The sequence below is a fragment of the Pleurodeles waltl genome, chromosome 12 (genome assembly GCF_031143425.1).
Source record: "Pleurodeles waltl isolate 20211129_DDA chromosome 12, aPleWal1.hap1.20221129, whole genome shotgun sequence".
Lineage (NCBI taxonomy): Eukaryota > Metazoa > Chordata > Amphibia > Caudata > Salamandridae > Pleurodeles > Pleurodeles waltl.
The window spans coordinates 592018084-592037775 of NC_090451.1; the positions used below are offsets into that span (position 1 = coordinate 592018084).

A 19692-nucleotide genomic window follows, 5' to 3' on the forward strand; every position below is an offset into this window, starting at 1 on the left:
CTAAGGGACAGATATACGTAGCTTTGTTTTTGTGATTTCCCAATTGCGAGTCTTTGTGATTCACAATTAGGAAATCGCAAACAGCTATGTACAACAATGTGCTTTACACTGTTTGTGATTCCCATTGGGTCGCAATTGACCTACCCTATCAATATTCTTGAGGCAGGTCACAATTTGCGACCCATTGACAATTGCTAAAAACATTGGCTTGGTGGCCTGCTGGGGCCAGCAGACCACCATGTCTGTGTTCGCTTTAAATAAAGGAACAGTTTTTTTTAATGCAGCCTGTTTTCCTTAAAGGAAAGTTTGTTATTTTCTTCAATGGGACCACTGCCTGCTCCTAAAAAACGTTTTTATGTACATTAAAAAAAAGAAAGGTTTGCAAATGTGTTACCACCAGATTGTAATTGGTATTAAAAAGCAAATGTTTTGTGTCTGCATTTCAGTTGCAAAACATTCATACATACCACTGCAAGTCGCGTTTAGGAACGGATGCCCTTAACATGCCCCTTCCTAGTACCAAATCACTAACCCTTTTTGGGATTTGGTAACAGGTTACCAAATTGCAAAATAGGGTTTGGTAAATAGGAAAATGCTTTTTTTCCGGTCGCAAATGGCCTGATTCTGCGAATCGGGCCATTTGACAGCTGAAAAAAGCTATGTACATTTGTCCCTAAGTATTCATTTTAAGATTGCTGGCTTGAATTATTTGTTGTATTTCCATTTAAGACAGTTTTCTCACTGTACCACCTCCCACCCACCTACTTTTAGCCAAACCTTTTATACAGTGGATCTACGTGCATATGAAACCTAATATTCAATATTATCTCTTAGTATTTTATTGCCTTAAACAAGGAATCAACAAGTCTTCTAGAAAGTGAACAGTCAAAAAAAGAATTGTTTAAAATTACTCCGCTGACAAAAGATTTTATATGATTTGTATTATTTGAAAGGCTGTCCACTAACTGTATTTTAATGTCTTCTAAATTATACAGTCCTTTACCTACTGAGTACAAATTAATTTTAATATCACCCTGTTGCATCTGGCAACGTTTGTTGCCTTTTAAAGCATAGCAGTTGCTGTAGCTGACCTTAGAGGCATTGTTATGCTCTCCATTTACGAAGGCTAGAAAACATAATCGTGTTCTTTTACCATCTCTGACAGCAATCCAAGGATGAATGCCCTGTTACAATTAATAATCAGGATCGTTCATCCAGGAAAGCAGTATCTGCACCAACCCGAATCTATAAACCTGAGAAGATTCGTCTTATCACAAGTGACTTGATCCGAGATCTCATGTGAGTATAGCCTTCTGGAAAAACTGCTTATTTTCCTTGAACAACAGTTGAACTGCTGCTGAACCTCTTTTGAGGAACAGAAGAGTCGCATAAACCCCAAAGACTTTAGCAACTACCACCTCGTGATGCGTTGTTTTAAAATCATGAGGGAAAGTTAGAGGTTGGGGCTGGTTGTTCTATTGATGAAACCATTTTTTAAAAATTGTATTTCTATTAAAAAAGGTCTATTATGTGTAAAACTAATAATAGGACAGAATGTTTTCAAGTATCATAAAGAAGCAAAAGCAATACTTAAAGCATATGTGTGATTCACTCCAGTAAAGGTAATACATCTTAAATATGAGAGAGAGGGATTAACTGGCTGAATTATCTTTAAAATTACATTTTAGAGAAGTAAACATACAGCAGCGCAGGCAGACAGAATTTATAATCTGATGTTGAACATCTAATCCAACCTGCTGTCACCTCTTTACAAACAGTTCAATAGAATGCATATATTTTTGTGCAACCTTTATTCAATCAGTGCACATATGGTTTGCCCGCTGGAAAAGTTTACTTATAGTCCTCCCCTCGTTTCATGTTTTAGCACTTGGTTTGTGCCATTGGGAGTACAGTACATTTTTATAACCACTGACACAACAAAGATAAGCTAAATTTTATGCCATTGGCGCATCACACCCACAGAAAAGATTATCACCTGAACATTTGAAACCACTATTTCGCTATAGTAGTTTTCTGTAAGCTACAAATATTGAGCACATTATCAGTATATACCATAATTTCCCCGTTTTTTTAATCAAAGAGTGAATTTGTCATCTTTCAGTCCTCTTGCAAATTTACTAATTCTTGAGGTATAATACCTTAGTCACATCAGTTAAAATGAATCTGGCCACCTATGCATCTCTGGTAATAAACTGATAAGATTTGGTCAGAACATGTCAAACCAACGACCTTGGTGATGGAGCCCTGCTGCATATGAATAGTAAGAATGTATGTGTCCATGGGAGAGCTCTATCTGGAGAGTACGGGCTGATTCTCAAAGGGTCTTCGCAGTCGTAGCAGGGGTCCTGCACTCATGGCAGGACCTCCGTACTTCAATTACTCATTACGGAGGTCTTGCCACAAGTGTGGGACCCCCACCATGACTGTAGGCCCCCCCCCATGACTGTGGAGGCCCTTTGTGAATCCGGCCCTATGAGTTTCATAAATGTTTTTCTAAATTTGACCCAGTATTTTTAGGTATTTAGCTGCAAATACTCAAATTATCACATAATGCAAGCAATCAAATAAGGCTACTCAGCTCTGTCTTATTTAGCACACAAAAATATTTTTTTAGCCTAATGTAGCTCTCGCTACCCCCGCGGGTGCTGTTCCTACACTACATGTACATATTTTATTGCATTTTGTTAATACACATGAACAAAACCTTGTTGCAATGATCAACATTATATATTGCAGCATAGGCCAACAGACTGGCAGCAGCCATGTACTCATATGAGTAGGCATGACAAATTCATACACAGCAGCAGCGGCTAGTACTCTTTGAAAGTGGTGGGGCAAGTGAAGTGCCCCACCACTTCCCAAAAAAGACACCCCCCTCCAAAAGCCCACAATAAAATGCCTTCCAAAAACCCAAATAAAAACATGACACTAACTACAAAATAAAACACAACCACTACACTTACATGCATTACACATATCAAATAAAATAAAATAAAGTAGCATCTACCCACGGCTGCGCATCCTCCTTCGTGTTCTTTTCCTTCTCTGATGCATGAAGAGCTCCTCTAACCAATCCTTATGAGGATCTCATGCTATCAATCAGCATGAGAGTAGTGCATGGATTGGACGGAGTGGGCTGGCTGGACGCTCTTTCAGGCCCTGTAGAGCTTCAAATGTGCACGTCACTTTGACTAACGCAAAACAGCTGGCAAAGTGACATGCATACTTTGCAGCATCAAGTCAACCCTGCTTCAGACCTCTTCTCCCAATCGGCAGCAGAGGACACACCCAACATTTCTCTGGGCTCGAGACTGGTGCTGCTGCAGTGCACACTGCGCACACCTGTAAAAATAAAATGGCAATTAAATCTTTTCATTGCCATTTTATTTTTTCCTGCATGGCTCATAGTAGGCGGTGAGGTGTGGGGTGGGGGGGTTGGGGAATGAGGGCTCTGTGGGTGTTTGGGTTGTCAACGCTCCCCCGCCCTTGAGAAGAAACTGCCACTGATACACAGTATTGAGCCCCGCGAATTAAACCAGAAAGGAATGGCATGCATGTCACAAGGATTAAACAAAAGACCAATAAAAGGTAAACTAGAAGGTAATAACCCATCCACAACTTTCAGCATGTGGAGTCCTTATCTGTCTTAAAAACAATACAGACCTGTGAGAGCCACCCAGCTCCATAAGGAAACACAAGGGGCAACATTTAATACATAAGAAGAATAGCAGGGGAATGACCAGAGGCAGGGACCCTCGAGTGTAGGTAGATCAGGCGTCATCGCCATCCTGGGCTTTAAATTGTTCCAGCAGGACATTGCAAATCATAGCTATGGGGAGCTTACGTAGCCAATGGTATTCCTCCCTGCGTAAAGCATGACGTTCTGCAGAGCCCCAACACCACACTTCCTCTCGCCATCTTGTCACGAGGGGCACAATAGGTGATTTTCAATGGCGTGTAATCTGCCGTTTGACTACGAGAAGTGCTAAGTCAACAAAGTGTGTTTCAGCTGTCAAGGTTTTAGGTCTAGGGTAGAGCCCCAAAACACAGTGGTCAACTGTATCTCAGTATGTGGAACCAGTAAGTGTCCTGAGTAAGTCTCCGATGTTCGTCCAGTAGGATAATAGCATGGGACAGGACCATTTCATGCGTAGTAAGTCCATTGTCACCAGCTCGACATCTTGGACAGGAAGGCAAGGCTGCAGGAAGTAGTCTATGAAGTTTAGAGGGTGTTAAATATGCCCTCTGCAATAATAAACACTGAATACATTTAAAACATGTATTCTGGGGTATCGTGCTGGGATATTCTATAGGAAAACTCCATTCTTTGACATGGAGAGCACAATTAAGGTCCAATACCCATCAGGTCCTCAACAGGATCAGCAAGGTGTGCAAATGGTCATGCAGCCCCTTGTAGAGTCACTTGACCAGGTATCTGCTGGTACCAATTTCATTAACAGTTTGAACCAGTGCATGCTTGTCAAGCTCCAAGCCAGTTGGTGACCAATGCACGCAGACAGTGCATAATGTTACCATGTGTGAGAAAAAGGTCTCTAGGGAGGCCGTGCTGCTACAGAAAATCCTGATGCAGCAGCAGTGCCGCAACACCGAACAAGTCACGCGCAGTTTTGATTCCAGCATTCTACCATGTTAATAGTCTGGTGTATGTAAGTGTGCCCAGTGGGGTATGCAGGCTACGCAGTGGAATATTTGGTGCATAACTTATAGGGTGTGTATAACAGAGAACATTTCTCCAGTGTGTAAGAGCGTTGTCAAGTAGAAGTGGGAGCTTCAGGGGACGTGCTACACCTGGTAGCAGCAATGTCTGTAAATCGTCCGAATGCAGCATGCTGTGTAAGTGGCCAATCTCTTGTAATTGTATCCAAGCAACCCGTAAGTCAGCTATTGTAGATCAGCAGCAAGGCAATAACACTTAAAGTCTGGCGCACCCAGCCCTCCCATCCTCCTCTCTGGCAGCTGCAATTTGAGCAGGCTAGCACGCCATCGCCTGGAGCCCCAAATAAGGTCAAGTAGTAGGGGGGTCCAGTGTCTTGAAAACAGAACTAGAAACAATGATTGGTAATTTCACAAAATAGCATAATAGTTCGGTCTGCATCACCATTTTGGAGAATGCAAATCATCCTGCCACTGATAAGGGCAATGTCACCCAAAAATGTCACTTGCGCTCGTAATGATGCGATGGCCCCGAGCATGTCCCTGTCCAATAGGGCTGTGGGTGATCTATACATTTGAATGAACAAATATCTGAATGTGTGATGAGCCACAGGTACGGACCGCATTCCCAAATAAATTGTGTCCTGAGATGGTGTCACAGAATGATGATGTGTGCAACTTGGTGTGATTGACCTGTAAGCCAGATGGGTCCCGAAACACATGGAGTATAGTGGAGTGGTGAATAAGATTCACACTCGGGTCCTGAGTGTACACAATCATGTCGTCCACATACAGTGAAACCGTATGGGTCTGAGGCCTCCTCGGGATACCATATCCAGCTGACTCCTGTTTAATTTTCTGAGCTAGGGATTCCATTGCTGAAACAAACAAAAAGGGGGAGAGTGTGCATCCTTGATGGGTTCCTCGGGAAATCTCGTATTGTGCCGAAAAGTGTGTCCCAATGTTGGTCTTGCTGTGGGATTAGTATAAAGAAGCTTGTCCGAATTAATGAAGTGGGAAGAATGTTAAATCTGCGTAACGTCAAGAACACATAATCCCAACCCAAGGAGTCAAATGCCTGTTGGAGGTTTAAGGAGAGGCAACTGGCAGTCCATCACCTGGTAGAACCGTTGTACATTTAGAAAGGTTCTGCTGCATGGGACAAAACCACACTGGTCAATAGGAATCAGGGCTGGGAGTAGGGGGAGCAATCATCAGGCAGCACCTTGCTCAAAATCTTGTATTCTGAGGTCAAAAGAGAAAGCGGTCTATAGGGGGGAAAATCCTCCAGAGCCAGGCAGGGCTTAAGCAAAGAGGTGACCAGGGCTTGACAGGTAGTGGGTGGGAATGATCACGTGGCCAAGGAGGCCTTGTAAAGTTTCTTGAGGCGCAGGACCAATTGGGAGGCAAGTTTTGAATGGTCCTCAATGGGTAACCCATCTATCCCCGGTGTTTTGTTGTGTGCCATGTCTCTACTAGCCTGTCGTAATTCATCTGGCAACACCAGAGCCCCCAATTCTGCCCACAATGTCCCATAAACCAGAGAGAGTTGCAGAAAGTGGCTATCCCTGCAGAAAAGTGAAAGGGCTGAGCTTCACACAGCTCCATATAATATGAATGAAGAGCCTTGTTTATCTCCAGCTGCGTAGTGCAACATACCCTGGCAGGTGTCATCAGGGACAGTATCGGTGTTGGGTATAATGTCATTTTTATCATATGGGCTAGTAATGTACCTTCTCTTTAGCCCCTGGCGTGTAGTCTCTGTAAGTATGTTTTATGGTCTATAACCCTCAGACGCACTAAGAGTTCAGCATGCTGCATTCTGCAAGACATCCATGCATGCGGGGTCATGTATCGACTCCTGTTCGAGAAGTCCCAGTTGTGTTTCTGTGTGTTGCAAGTCTTGGAATGAGTGTCTGGCATCCTTAGTTCAGGCTATAGTCACTCCCCTAATCACCACCTTAAATGCTTCCCATTCTATAAGTGGCATGGAGACCGTGCCCTCATTCTCAACAAGGTAGGTTAAGTGCTCTGCTTTTAACACTGTGTACAACATTTCGAAATCCAAGCATGCAAACTTCTGTTGGCAAAATGCCAGGGTTAGCAAAAGGGGCCTCTTGGAATCTTTTAGTACTGAATGGCTTTGCTCTAACATGTGGAAAATATTCAAGCAGATGAGGCCAACACAGTTCCCACAGATAGTGTTCTTTCCACCGCACGCTGAATGGATAAAGCCTTGTATCTTACCATGAAAGCTGACTTGTGAATAGGTTGCATTATGAATCAACCATTTTGCCAATTAAACGGATTACAAATACAGTGAAAATCTTGGAATCTTTCATTACTGGATGGCTTTGCTCTAATATGTGGAAAGTGTTGCCATGCTTTTACACCGCTACCAAGCAGATGAGGCCAACACAGTTTCCACAGATAGTGGTCTTTCCACCACACACTAAATGAATAAAGCCTTGTATCTGACCATGAAAGCTGACTTGTGAATAGGTTGCATTATGAATCCACCATTTTGTCAATTAAACGTCATATACAGTCAAAATATAAAATGTGAGAACACGCTTAGAAACCGTACTTCTCTGTGGATGTGAGAAGCAAATAGAAACAATGATGTTACTGTTATTATTATTATTTTTATCATTATTATTATTATTATTATTATTAATTATAATTAAAATAATAATAAAGAAGTAACATTTTACATAGGTTTTCATACTGCATTCCTTTTTTTCCTAAGTGCTGTAAATGGTAGATATAATAATAATAAGAACAATATCTGATAGAGACTTCCAGCTGCAGATTCCTTAGCTTTATAATTTTCAGGTGTCAGCTTGGAATCCGGAACTTTTGCTGAGCAATACGCTTGCGTGCGTCATCAGGTGGCGCTGTTTGGATCTTCGGGGCGCCATCAGCGTAGTTGGAGCTGTCTGTGACGTCACGGTCACCCATAAAGGCACTACGCAGGTGCGCGTAGGTCAGTTCTTTTCCTTCTGCGCCGGTTAAGCGCTGATCTGGAACAGAGCTACCCTCTGTCTTTTTTGACAGGACTTTTTCGACCTTTTTATCAAGACTTTTTGGGTCTGAGCGAGGGTGTCCTTTAGAAAGACTGGATTCAAGCCATGTGGTGTCTGCCATTGCGCCACGTCAGTGATTGATCCACACCAGGTATTTCTATGGTGTCTTGAGCACGACCGCGATTCGAAGACTTGCTCGGACTTTGAGGGATTGGTACTTGAAGCTAATGGTGGCCCGGCAGTCGACATCGGCCAGAGCGACTCCTCGTAGGACATGGTCCCATTCGAGGAGAAGGTTGCAGGACCGCTCCAGTAGCCCGAAGTCCTCTTTGTCCCACTCGAGGTCCTCCGGGCACCTGGGGAAGAGGCACAAGAAGAAGAAGTCCAAGGCGACTTCAACTTCCCCTCGCCCATCGACCAACGAGGTGACTCGTGAACGTCGACATTCCAGGCACAGTTCCGTGGAACCGATGCCAGGGCCAACTCCATGTCTTCCTTCCTTTCTAAAAGCCGGAGCCAACCCCGCTCAACTTAAAGAGTTTTGTGAGGCCATGCGCCTCATGTTTGAGCGGGCAGGCCTTGCCGGTGCGCCCTCAGGCCCCATCAGTTTCTACGCCTGTGGCTTTGGCCTAAGCTCCGATGGGGCCTCATGGATCGAATTCCAGATCCGTAACAGTGCTGGCTGCACGCAGTTGACCTTCTCCTGCGCCACTCCCAAAATCAACGCTCTCGGCGCCCACTGGTGGTGCTAGTCCTATTCTTACCACCAACGATCTGGAGCAGATTTTTATGGAGACGGTGCCCACAGGTGCCAGATCTATGTCTGAGCATTTACTTGAACAGCCAGACACTGGTAAGGAATGGGAGGGATCTTTGGACCTTAAAGAAACCCACATGGAGCCACTGGACTGGTATGAGAAACTTGGAGAGGCCAGTAGACTGGACACCTCTCTAGGTACTGGCTTGCTCTTCCCTTCTAAAGGAGTGATTGAGGAGGGTGCTTCGTATGCAGTGGTGGTGCGTAGGGCAGCGGATGTCATTGACCTTGATGTGCCTACGGACTAACTTCCTGACAGAGGTGCTTCAGCCGGGGACTTCCACACCGGAACCAATTTTCCCCTTCAATGAAGCCTTCACTGAAGTCCTGCTGGGGATATGGTCCAAACCCAGCACAGAGGCTTCTGTAAACAGAACAATTGGCCGTTGCCATAGCCCGGGACCGGGTGACCCTAGTTTCCTCACACAACACGCCACCCCAGAGAGCTTGGTAGTCCAAGCATCTACTTCCCATGGCGCCTTCCCTTCTGTTCTTCCAGATAGGAAATCCAAGAGGCTGGATCAGCTTGTGAAGAAGATGTTTTTTCCACCAGCCTGGCACTGAGATTGGTAAACACCACAAGTCTATTGGGCCGTTTTTCCCACACTTTGTGGGAATTGGTGGCGCAGGTGCTGCCTAGGTCCTGGAGGACGCACAGGACATTCTGTCCTAAGCAGTTAGGGACGGGAGAGATGCGGCAAAGTTTACCATAAGGTGTGGTTTGAATACAACAGACCCACTGGGTAGAGCGATTTCGTCGAAAGTGTCTCTCGGACACCATGTCTCGCTTTGTACATCAGGATTTTTAGGGATGTCCAGGCAATCCTGATGGACATTAACCTTTGATGGGTCCTACCTATTCAGCAAAAAGGCGAATTGGCGCTAGAGTGCTTTAAAGGACTCAGGTTACGGCCAAGTCCTTAGGTCTCTCAGCGACCCCTCGCCAACAGTATGTCTATCGCCCATTTTCAGGCTTTGGAAGGGGCGTGGCACCACACCATCCACAGACGAGCCACCATCCTGCGCCAGGCCAATATCTTGTGAGGGTACGCGGTTCTGGTGCCTTCAGACCGAGAGGGTCTGGCCAGAAGTAGTCTGCCACCCAGCCCTCCCAAATCTACAGCGTCCAAGCCCGCCTAGTGTGATTCTGCAAGAACATGTACATCCAGTTGGAGGAAGGATTCAATTTCATCTTCTTCACTTGCGGTCCATAACATCAGACAAATGGGTCTTGCAGATCATATCGAAGGGCTATTCCCTCCCCTTCCAGTCTTTCCCTCCCCAATACCTCCCTCACAAGAACGGCTGATGGAGGATCCCATGGTTTTGCTCTGCAAGGAATTTGCGTCTCTCTTGGCTAAGGGAGCCATCGAAAGGGTCCCGATATCAGAAGCTGTCAATGGTTGTTATTCCTCTACTTTCTGAAACCCAAAAGAACAAAGGCCCTATTCTGGATTTATGGGACTTCAATCTCTTCGTCAAAAAGGACAAATTCAAATGCTCACTCTGGCTCAGGTCTTGTCTGCCCTAGACCTAGGAGACTGGATGGTAGCGTTGGACTTGCAGGATGCATATTTCCATATCCCCATCCTGCCTGCCCACAGGCGCTACTTGTGATTCAAGGAAGACTGCAAGCACTTTCAGTTTACCTTGCCACCCCTCGGTCTCATCTGCACAGGCTAGGAGTTTCAGTCTTCCCCCTACCTCGACAACTGGCTGGTGAAGGCTCTTTTGCTCCAGGCGGTTGTCACCCACCTTCAGATTACAGCGAACCTCCTGCATTCGCTGGTGTTCACTAGAAACGTGCCAAAGTCGCACCTGACTCCCTGTCAGATGTTCATTTTCATCGGAGGTGTTCTGGACACAGTGCAGTTTTGGGCCTACCTTACTGAGCATGGAGTCCAAGATATTTAGGTTATGATTCTGATGTTTCAGCCTCTATCCTGGTTTTTGGTGAGACTCTGAGGCTGCTGGGCCTCATGGCATCCTGCATCCTGTTAGTAAAACATGCCACTTGACATAGGACGGCTCTGCAGTGGGACCTGAAGTTACAGTGGGTGCAGCATCAGGGAAATCTCACAGACCCAGTTCAGATCTCGGAGGGAACTGCAAAAGATCTGCAGTGGTGGTTATGAACCACAATTGGGTCAGAGGCAGACTTCTCTCCCTTCCCCTACCAGATTTTACAGTAGTTACAGATGCGTTACTTCTGGGATGGAGCAACTATCTAAGAGAGGTGGAGATCAGAGGTTTGTAGTCTCCGGCGTAATCCGGACTCCATATGAAATGACTGGAGCTCCTGGCAACACCACCGCAATGTGGTACTAAAACAAACAGGGCAGTGTGGGGTCGTGGACCCTTTGTCAAGAGGCCCTGCGTCTCTGGACAGGGCTAGAACAGCAAGGCATAGCCCTGGTGGTTCAACACCTGTCAGGTTCTCTGAACGCCAAGGCAGACAAACTTAGCTGTCAATGCCTAGGATCACGAGTGGTGTCTCCATCCGGAGGTGGCACGAGTACTCTTTCAGCAGTGGGGAGAGCCTTGGTTAGATCTGTTTGTCTCCGAAGAGAACGTGCAACATCAGCAGCATTGCGTGTTGGAGTTTCCAAGGTGGCTCTCGCTTGGCAATGCTTTTTGTTGCGAGTGGAGCTCAGGCCTCCTGCAGCCTTTCCGCCCATACCACTTCTGGCCAGAGTTTTCAAGAAGATCAGGAATGACCGGGCCTAAGTAATCCTGGTAGCTCCGGACTGGGCACAGAGAGTCTGGTATCCCGAGCTTCTGAAAAAGAGCATTGATCCTCCGATCAGGCTGCCCTTTCTAGAAGATCTACTATTGCAGCAGCAGGGGAAGGTTTTTCACCAGAACCTGCCAACTCTGCGCCTTCATGCGTGGAGACTGAGTGGTGGCAGCTGACAGCCTTCGACCTTCCTCCCGAAGTCTGTAAAATTATTCTGGCAGAAAAGCATCCCTCCACCAAATGGTATACGCCTGCCTTTTAAAACTCTTTGTATATTATTGTACAGAAAGATCTATTGATCCTTTTTCTGATTCTCTGTCTGACGTTCTTGTCTTTATCTTATCCCTTGCCTAGCAGGGCTCTGCTTTGGGCACTCTCAAGGGATATCTTTCTGTCTTATCGGCTTTTTCTTCGGTTGCCGATCAGCCTTCATTATTCAAATCTCCTATTGTAAATAGATTCCTTAAAGGGCTTGTAAATATGTATCGTCCTACGCCCTTTATCATGCCGCAGTGGGACTTAAATTTGGTTCTCACATTTCTAATGTGTGCTCCCTTTGAGCGCTTACACAATTGTCCCATTTGGCTGCTCACCATCAAAATAGCCTTCTTAGTGACAATAACATCTGCTGAGGGGGTGAGTGAGAAGTAGGTTCTCTTGTCAAAATCTCCGTAACTCACCATGTTTTCAGACAAGATAGTGCTTCGCACTCGTGCCTCTTTCCTCCCTAAGGTGGTGACTCCATTTCACCTGGGTCAGAACGTCGCCCTGCCCACCTTTTGTGTTCCACTGCATCCCTCTAATGAAGAGCGACTCCATCGACTGGACCCAAATCGAACGTTGTCATTCTAGCTTGACCACACAAAAAAGTTCCAGGTTGATGACCAACTCTTTGTGGGTTACATGGGAGCAAAGAAAGGTCGGGCAGTGCAGAAATGAACCATTTCACGCTGGGTCGTTCTCTATAAAAATCTGCTATGCTGTGGCCAAGCAGCACCCTCCTGAGGGCTTGAGGGCACATTCCACCAGGGGTGAGGCTGCTTCCACTGCTTTAGCAAGAGGTGTACCAGTCCTGGATATCTGTCAAGCTGAAACTTGGGCCTCTCTGCACCTGTTTGCCAAACACTACTGCCTGGACAGTCATGTCCGCATAGATAGGCACTTTGCCCGTTCGGTCCTGCAGGACTTTCTAGTTTGAGGACAATTTGTCCGCATCCCACCGACAGGAGATTACGGCTTGGGAATCTGCAGCAAGAAGTTAATAGCAGATTAACAAGTTATTTACCTTCTGTAATGCATTAGCTGGTAGAGATTCGATCTAGCTGCAGATTCCTTACACCCACCTATGCCTCCCTGCTCTGCGGACTCATTTCCTAGAATTAAGGGTTGTCCCTTTCAGGGTCCTAGTTTTTTCGCACAGAAAAAACTGTCGCTTCTTTTCATGACTCTGTGCTTCTGGCGTGGACGTTTGTGGAAAAGTACTGACGTATGCACGGCTGGGTGGTGCCTTTATAGGTGAATGTGACGTCACAGACTGCTCAAACAACGCCCACGACGCTTCGCAGATCCGAACGACGCCAACCGATGGTGCGCACAAGGGCATTGCTCAGCAAATGTTCTGGATTCCAAGCTAAAGCCTGGAAATTCTAAAGATAAGAAACCTGCAGCTAGATAGAGTTACATACCTTTGATAATGCAGATAATGTGTTACCGAAGTTAAGTAACTTGTTCAATAAAAATAAACCTATATTGAAGCAAATTATGAATCAAACCTACTGGCCTTAGACAGAACAGCTCCCTTTCATAATGCACTCTAGTTTTTCAGGGGAACCAGTGCCCAGGTTTGAAACCCTTGCTCTGCAGGGCCACAGGCCTTTCTTCAGCTGAAGCAAAACTGTGTGGAGCTGCCCCATTGACTTTTCTTTAGAATTTCAATGCCACTGCGATTGGTTTACTCAGCAGCACTTCCACTTGCCTACCTTCTGCGAGGTATGATGTTTGCCTACTTGTTCACCTCTCAGCATTCCTGCGGTATTCATTTCGATCCCCCGCATGTATCCCAAACTCTGTTGAGGGAAGGACCCCTATCTGGATTCAGCCATCCTGATGTCACAAAGCCAGGGTGTGGGTCGGAGATGGGAGTCATGTATGGCCTAAGATTCTCCAACTATAAACAAGGAATATTCACAGATCCACAATTCTTCCTTTTCATGCACTCTCCTACTTCCTTCAGTTCATGGCCTTCATAGACAGCCACAAGATGGACCAATGCCAAAGACAGAAAGGTCCACCTTCAGGCTTGGCTAGCATCAGGCATTCTGTCACTTCAATCTTTAAGTCTTTGATCTTTAATTAGTGATGCTGAAAATCAAATAATGTTTCTCCACTATTCCCATCTATATATTTTATGGGTGTGCACCCTGAATATCGACCCCAGAATACTTATGGGACACCAATATCGATGACAAAATATCAAAAGAAATATTGACAGGTATAAGTGTTAGAAATGGGGTCTCTAGTTCTCAGTGGTTTGCACCCTGTCCCTCACTGTAGTCCGGGTAAGGAAGCCACACAGCTAAGATAACCCCTGCTCACCCTCTTGGTAGCTTGGCACAAGCAGTCAGGCTTATCTCAGAGGAAATGTGTAAAGTATTTGTATACACACACACAGTAACACAGTAAAAACACCACAAAAGTACTCCACACCAGTTTAGGAAAATAGGCAATATTTATCTGAGTAAAACAAGACAAAAACGACAAAAATCCAACAAACACATGCAAAGATACACATTTTCAAAGATCAAATCTCGGTAAAGCGCTTAGAAACACAATAGCTATCACAATGTTTTGACGGAGTCATTCCCAACAGACAGGTGCCACCCACTAGGGAGTTCGGGCCGGTCATGGAGTCACATGGACTCCAAGCACAGTACCTTTGAAAACAATGAGGAAACAAAGACGTTGCACGAAGTCGGGCTGGTGAGGCGTTGCTGGAGCTGGTGCAGCGTTGGTTCCTTACTGCTACTGGGAAGGCGAGACGTCGGTTCTTTACTGTGCGGCAAAGGAGGTGAGGCATTTGTTCCGTACAGTTGCAGGGGCGGTGATGTGGCATCTGTTCTTTACAGTCCGGTGGGGGTCGATGAATCCAGCAGGTCAAGATGCAAGGCGTCGACTTCGCTGTGTTGCAATCACACCACAGGACCACAGGTGCTGTGGCGGAGCCGGGTGTCACAGACGTCAGTGACACGACACTTGAAACTCATGCTGTGGTGGGAATTCTGAAGCGCTGCAGCAGTGTCGGGCCTGCAGTGGTCGTTGCACTCAACAGGGAACATGGCTCTGGTGCGGGCAGCTGCGTGGAGTCGGACAACGCCGCCGGTTCTGAATTCGCTCTGGCATCAATGTACTTGGTTTCTTCTTGATTACACCTGAACTCATTCCCAAGGGCCCAGGAACTGGATTTGGCACCACTTGAGGAGTCAGGACTCCCAGCAAGAACGCCCAGGTGCTGGCAGATGAAGTCTTTGATGTCCCTGAGACTTCTAACAGAAGGCAAGCTCAGTCCAAGCCCTTGAAGAACCTTTGGAAGTAGGACGTAAAAAGCAAAGTCCAGTCCTTTAACTCCAAGGACAGAAGCAGCAGGCCAGCACAGCAAAGCAACAGACAGAGTTGCAGTCCCTCCTACAGCATCTAGCTCTCTTTCCTGGCAGAATGTCCTCAGTCCAGTAGATTCTAAAGTTGTGGTCTCAGAGGTCCAATGCTTATACTCATTTCTGCTTTTGAAGTAGGCAGACTTCAAAGGAAAGTCTTTGTAGTGCACAAGACCCTGCCTTCCCTGCCCTAGGCCCCAGACACACTCCAGGTGGTTGGAGACTGGTTTGTGTAAGGACAGGCACAACCCTATTCAGGTGCAAGAGTCACCTCCTCCCACCAACCTAGTCCAGGAAGACCAGGATATGCAGGGCACACCTCAGCTCCCTCTATATGACTGTCTAGAGTGAATTCACAAACAGCCCAACTATCATCCTGACACAGACGTGTAATCCACAGACCGGCAGATGCACAGAATAGTTAACCAAGGAAATGCCCACTGTCTAAAAGTGGCATTTTCAAACTTAAAATTTAAAAAACAACTTCACCAAAAGATGTATTTTTGTCAGCTCCCAATGGAAAATTGCACTTGAAAGATATTTCAATGCAATTCCCATGTTAACCTATGGGAGAGATAGGCCTTGCAATAGTGAAAACTAAATATAGCAGTATTTCACTATCAGGACATGTAATACACACCAGTACATTTCCTACCTCTTAAATACACTACACCCTGCCCATGGGACTGCCTTGGGCCTATCTTAGGGATGACTTACATGTAGTAAAGGGGAAGGTTTGGGCCTGGCAAGTGGATACACTTGCCAGGTTGAAATGGCAGTTAAAACTGCACACACAGACACTACAGTGGCAGGTCTGAGACATGTTTACGGGGCTACTCATATGGGTGGCACAATCAGTGCTGCAGGCCCACTAGTAGCATTTGATTTACAGCCCCTGGGCACACACCATGCACTTATACTGGGGACTTACTAGTAAGTCAATAGGCTAATCATGGATAAACCTATCACCAATACAATTTAGACACAGAGCACTTGCACTTTAGCACTGGTCAGCAGTGGTACAGTGCCTTGAGTCTGAAAGCCAGCATAAACGACGTTCAGCACAGGATCAAAACAGGGGGTCAGACGCCAAAAAGACACGGGAAGCCAAGTGAAGATCTGACTGGACTAACAGTAAGCCTAGATTTTCTTTATCTAGCTCCACTGATATGTACCCATGCGGTACATATATATTCAAGGTACATAGGTGTGGAGTTAGGAATGTTAAATCCATGCTTCCCTATATGCAGTTACCTTTCAATATTTTGCCCCTCGATATTCTGTTGTCGATATAATTGTATCATGATATTCTGGTGGTCGTTATTCAAAAGTACAATCATGTTACGTTGATGTGGATGGTTGACTAGTTCTCTCCTGATCTCAAAGTCCAAAGACAGGGGCCTGCAGGCTTTTGTAAACTTTGTCCTCTTGCTGCCTTCCTTTGCTCTAATTGTTTTCTCAGTTATTTCTGCTTTGCTCTTTCTTTTTCTTCTCCGCTGATCTTACGTGCTTATTTGCTAATGCTTGTGGTGTGCTTACCTCCTTCCTTTATATTCTATATATCCTATTGCTGTGTCTGCTAAATCATCATCTTTTTTTGAAAACTGGCTTCTGAAGTGGTTGGGCTCCTGAAAAATATTGCAATAGAATATTCAGAAACATATTGTCTTACTGTTTTTTTAATACAGCTAACGTACTTCATTTCAAACTGCCACTTGTCAGCTGTCAATACATTATACTTATTCAGATAAAGAGACACTTCAATTTTAGTAATGTGGTTGGCAGCGTACCTTGGGGGGGTCTTCCTGTAAAGAAGGGTTAAGTTCTCCTGAGTTTGTGGCGTGCCCCCTGCTCTTCTGTATCAGAGACTCCCACACGCTGCTTATCTTACATGCTAATTTTCTAATGCTGTGTCTGTTGAGCCATCATCTGTTTTTCAGGGCAGGCTGATGTGTTGACTCTGGCTACTTGCTCTTTTCATCGGTGCCGAGGGTGCCCCCTCCACGGCGAGTTTGCTCATTCTTTCATGCAGCCCGTGGGGGTGTAGTGAATCCTAGTTCGTTTTAATGGGATAACAGGAGTTAGCTTAGCCTCTGGCTTGTAGACTCGTGCCCCGTCACCTAGTGACTTTTAACCTACTTAGCTTGTTCTTAGCCCATTTAATTATTTATTTCTTCTAAGATGGCTGCCTTGTTTATAGATAGGCCACTTGTTATGGGTAACATTATCAGTGTCACCGCGCCAAGGCGTCAAGATCAAGCACCAAAGACAAACAAACAGTAGGTGTTCACACTTAGGGATTTTCCCTCTCTATACTTTCGAAGGATTGTTTATATTACTTGCCATCCCAAGCATGTCTGTTATCTATTGTTTAAGAACACACCTACGTCAGGGGTCCTTGTAGATCTGTATAAATACATCACACTTTAGACAGATAATCAGAGGGATTCCGACCAGAGGGCATCGCCACCATCGCTGATACCGATGCTGCAATCGTCTTGACGCTGACCTAGTCTTCGTGTCCCTGCGGAGTCTGAGATAGAGACCTCATTCCAAGGTAACAAGGGTTGGGGGCTCCTCTCACTGACATGGCATTGGCAGATTAGGGTTAACAAACCCAGCTCTCCTTTAGGTAGGAGGTTAGGTCTTTCACATTAGGGTATTAGGGCATATTACATCTCGTATGTCTTTTCTACGTATTGCAAGATGGTGGGGGTCTTTGTAATAATGACTCTCGTCTTCACAATTCTGTTTCTTGCATTATTCATTATCCTAATCATTGCAGCCCATGCAACTTATCGCAAATTGCAGTTATGTTAAATAAAAACTATTGAAACTCTACTGCATCTTTGTTATTGCCTGTGTTTGTATGAGACATGATGTATCTGTGAGAAAGGGGTAATCTCCGTTTAACCACGACACTCCCTGAGATGTCTTATTCTCGAGTCCATGCGTAACGGCTGCCATAAATCACCTCTTACTATTGTGTTTCTGGTGAGGTGCTGCTAGTAAGCCGGCAAGGTTGGGACCACAGTTGCGACTTGTTGTAGGAAAGGTGTAGTCGCCTACAAACAAAAGTACTGTCATCCTTAAACCAGCAGTCCTGCTCAGAGCAAGAGTCCAAACTACGACAGCGGTAGTGGTGACCTCCCCAGTGCAACTGTGGACTATACTTTGAAAGTCCCTTTGGAAGGGAGCTCATTTGGCAAGTCTTTGCAGTGCTGTGGCCATTGTGGGGCGGGGCCACTCTTGGCTCTCAGCCTGGCCTGCAAAGACAGGTAAACTCTTCCGCATGCTGTTGAATCCTTAGTAATTGAGTTCTCCTGAAACTCTGCATCCGGATACTTGTATTTTGTAGCAGTTTCACCCAGTCCAGAAATTCTTTTTGGAAACTCTATGTTTTTTCTTTCTTTTGTAATACATTACAAACCTTTCATGTCGAAATTACTTCTGCATGTTTTCCCTTTATACTTTCTGATTTTGCCCAAATTTAAGAGGTGGAGTTTTCTGTTTGGGGTTTAGCAGGTTTGCTAGACTGGCGATATCAGCTTTTCAGAAGGATAGGCAAGCATATTCCAGTAACACCTGTCAAGGCACGGCATTCTGCTTAAATTCTTTTGAGGGATTCTCTGTTACTCATTTTTTTTTACATTCTAAAGACCTGGCGTTTTGTCCACTGTGCCTCAGTTTTACTCCATGTCTAGTTTCCATTGTAGATTGTGGAGTGGTGGTAAGAACCAGCAGTCCTTTTCTTCTTCTCAAACGTCTCCTACCTGCCTTTGACATAGTGAGTTTTTTCGGGAACATTTGTAGAAAATGATCACGTTTAAATACTTGCTCTCGGTTTTGACCTGTGTAGGTGTGATGAGAGGGTAGTTTGAAAAAATCCGAAATTGTCTTTTTCACAATGCCATGTAAATGAAAAAACTCATCATGGACCTACAGGGTCTGTGTTCGAGCAAGGTCTTTCACCCATGCATTGCTCAGTGCTGCACGTAAAGGGTGATGCTTACAGTGTGACTTATTATTATAGTATTATGTTTGCTTAAACTTTTTCTTTTCATTACAGATTAATTGAGTGACCTCTCTGTGGCATCTTAGAACCACATTTTCTGAGGTTTATTATGAATTTATTTTTGTATTTCTTGCACACTTTTTCGATTTTCGTTTTATTTTTTGTCTTACTGTTAAATACTTGTATGGCAAAAATGCATTTACTTGTGCCATATCCTTCATAGAGATTCTCCTTGCAGTCAGCTTTTGGCAGTGACTCTTCACTCTAGATCACCAGACTTGAAAATTCAAAACAGCCAACATAGTAAAACTTCCATTTTGTTTTTAGAATACAGTATACAAATACATAAAAATAATGCAATTCTAATTGTTAGTCCGGGATTCATATTATGTGCGATTCTCCACAATGCTTTGAAGGCAGTATTGCATTTTCTGACCAAATTTGTAAAATTTGCCTTTTTGAGCACAGTACAGTGCAAAGGGAATTTTTAAGGGGATTATGTTACACACGTATATGCCAAATGTCACTTCATATTATGAGTCAGGAGGGAAGTATTGTATGAGTAGAGCACTTTCTGGTGCCGCTGTCACCGTGAAACACACAAATCCCCTTCACTACAAATTTCAACATCCGTATACAAAAACTGGCACCTCTGTTGGAGTTCAGGGGAGGAACTACTTACACTTTAAGGGAGTGTTAAAGTATATTTGTCAGTACTATCTCAGGCAAGTGAATAGGCAACCCAGGCTCTT

At 45.0% G+C, this 19692-nt stretch overlaps 1 protein-coding gene across 2 annotated transcripts in view; it reads left to right on the top strand.

Moving 5' to 3' along the window:
* The window catches only part of CFAP45 (cilia and flagella associated protein 45), a 213033-nt gene that overhangs the window by 21129 nt on the left and 172212 nt on the right, over positions 1 to 19692 (top strand). For both annotated transcript variants that reach the window (XM_069217772.1, XM_069217771.1), the window contains exon 3: positions 1166 to 1299. In XM_069217772.1, coding sequence (XP_069073873.1) covers positions 1166 to 1299 — 134 coding nt within the window. The remainder of the gene's footprint in view (positions 1 to 1165; positions 1300 to 19692) is intronic.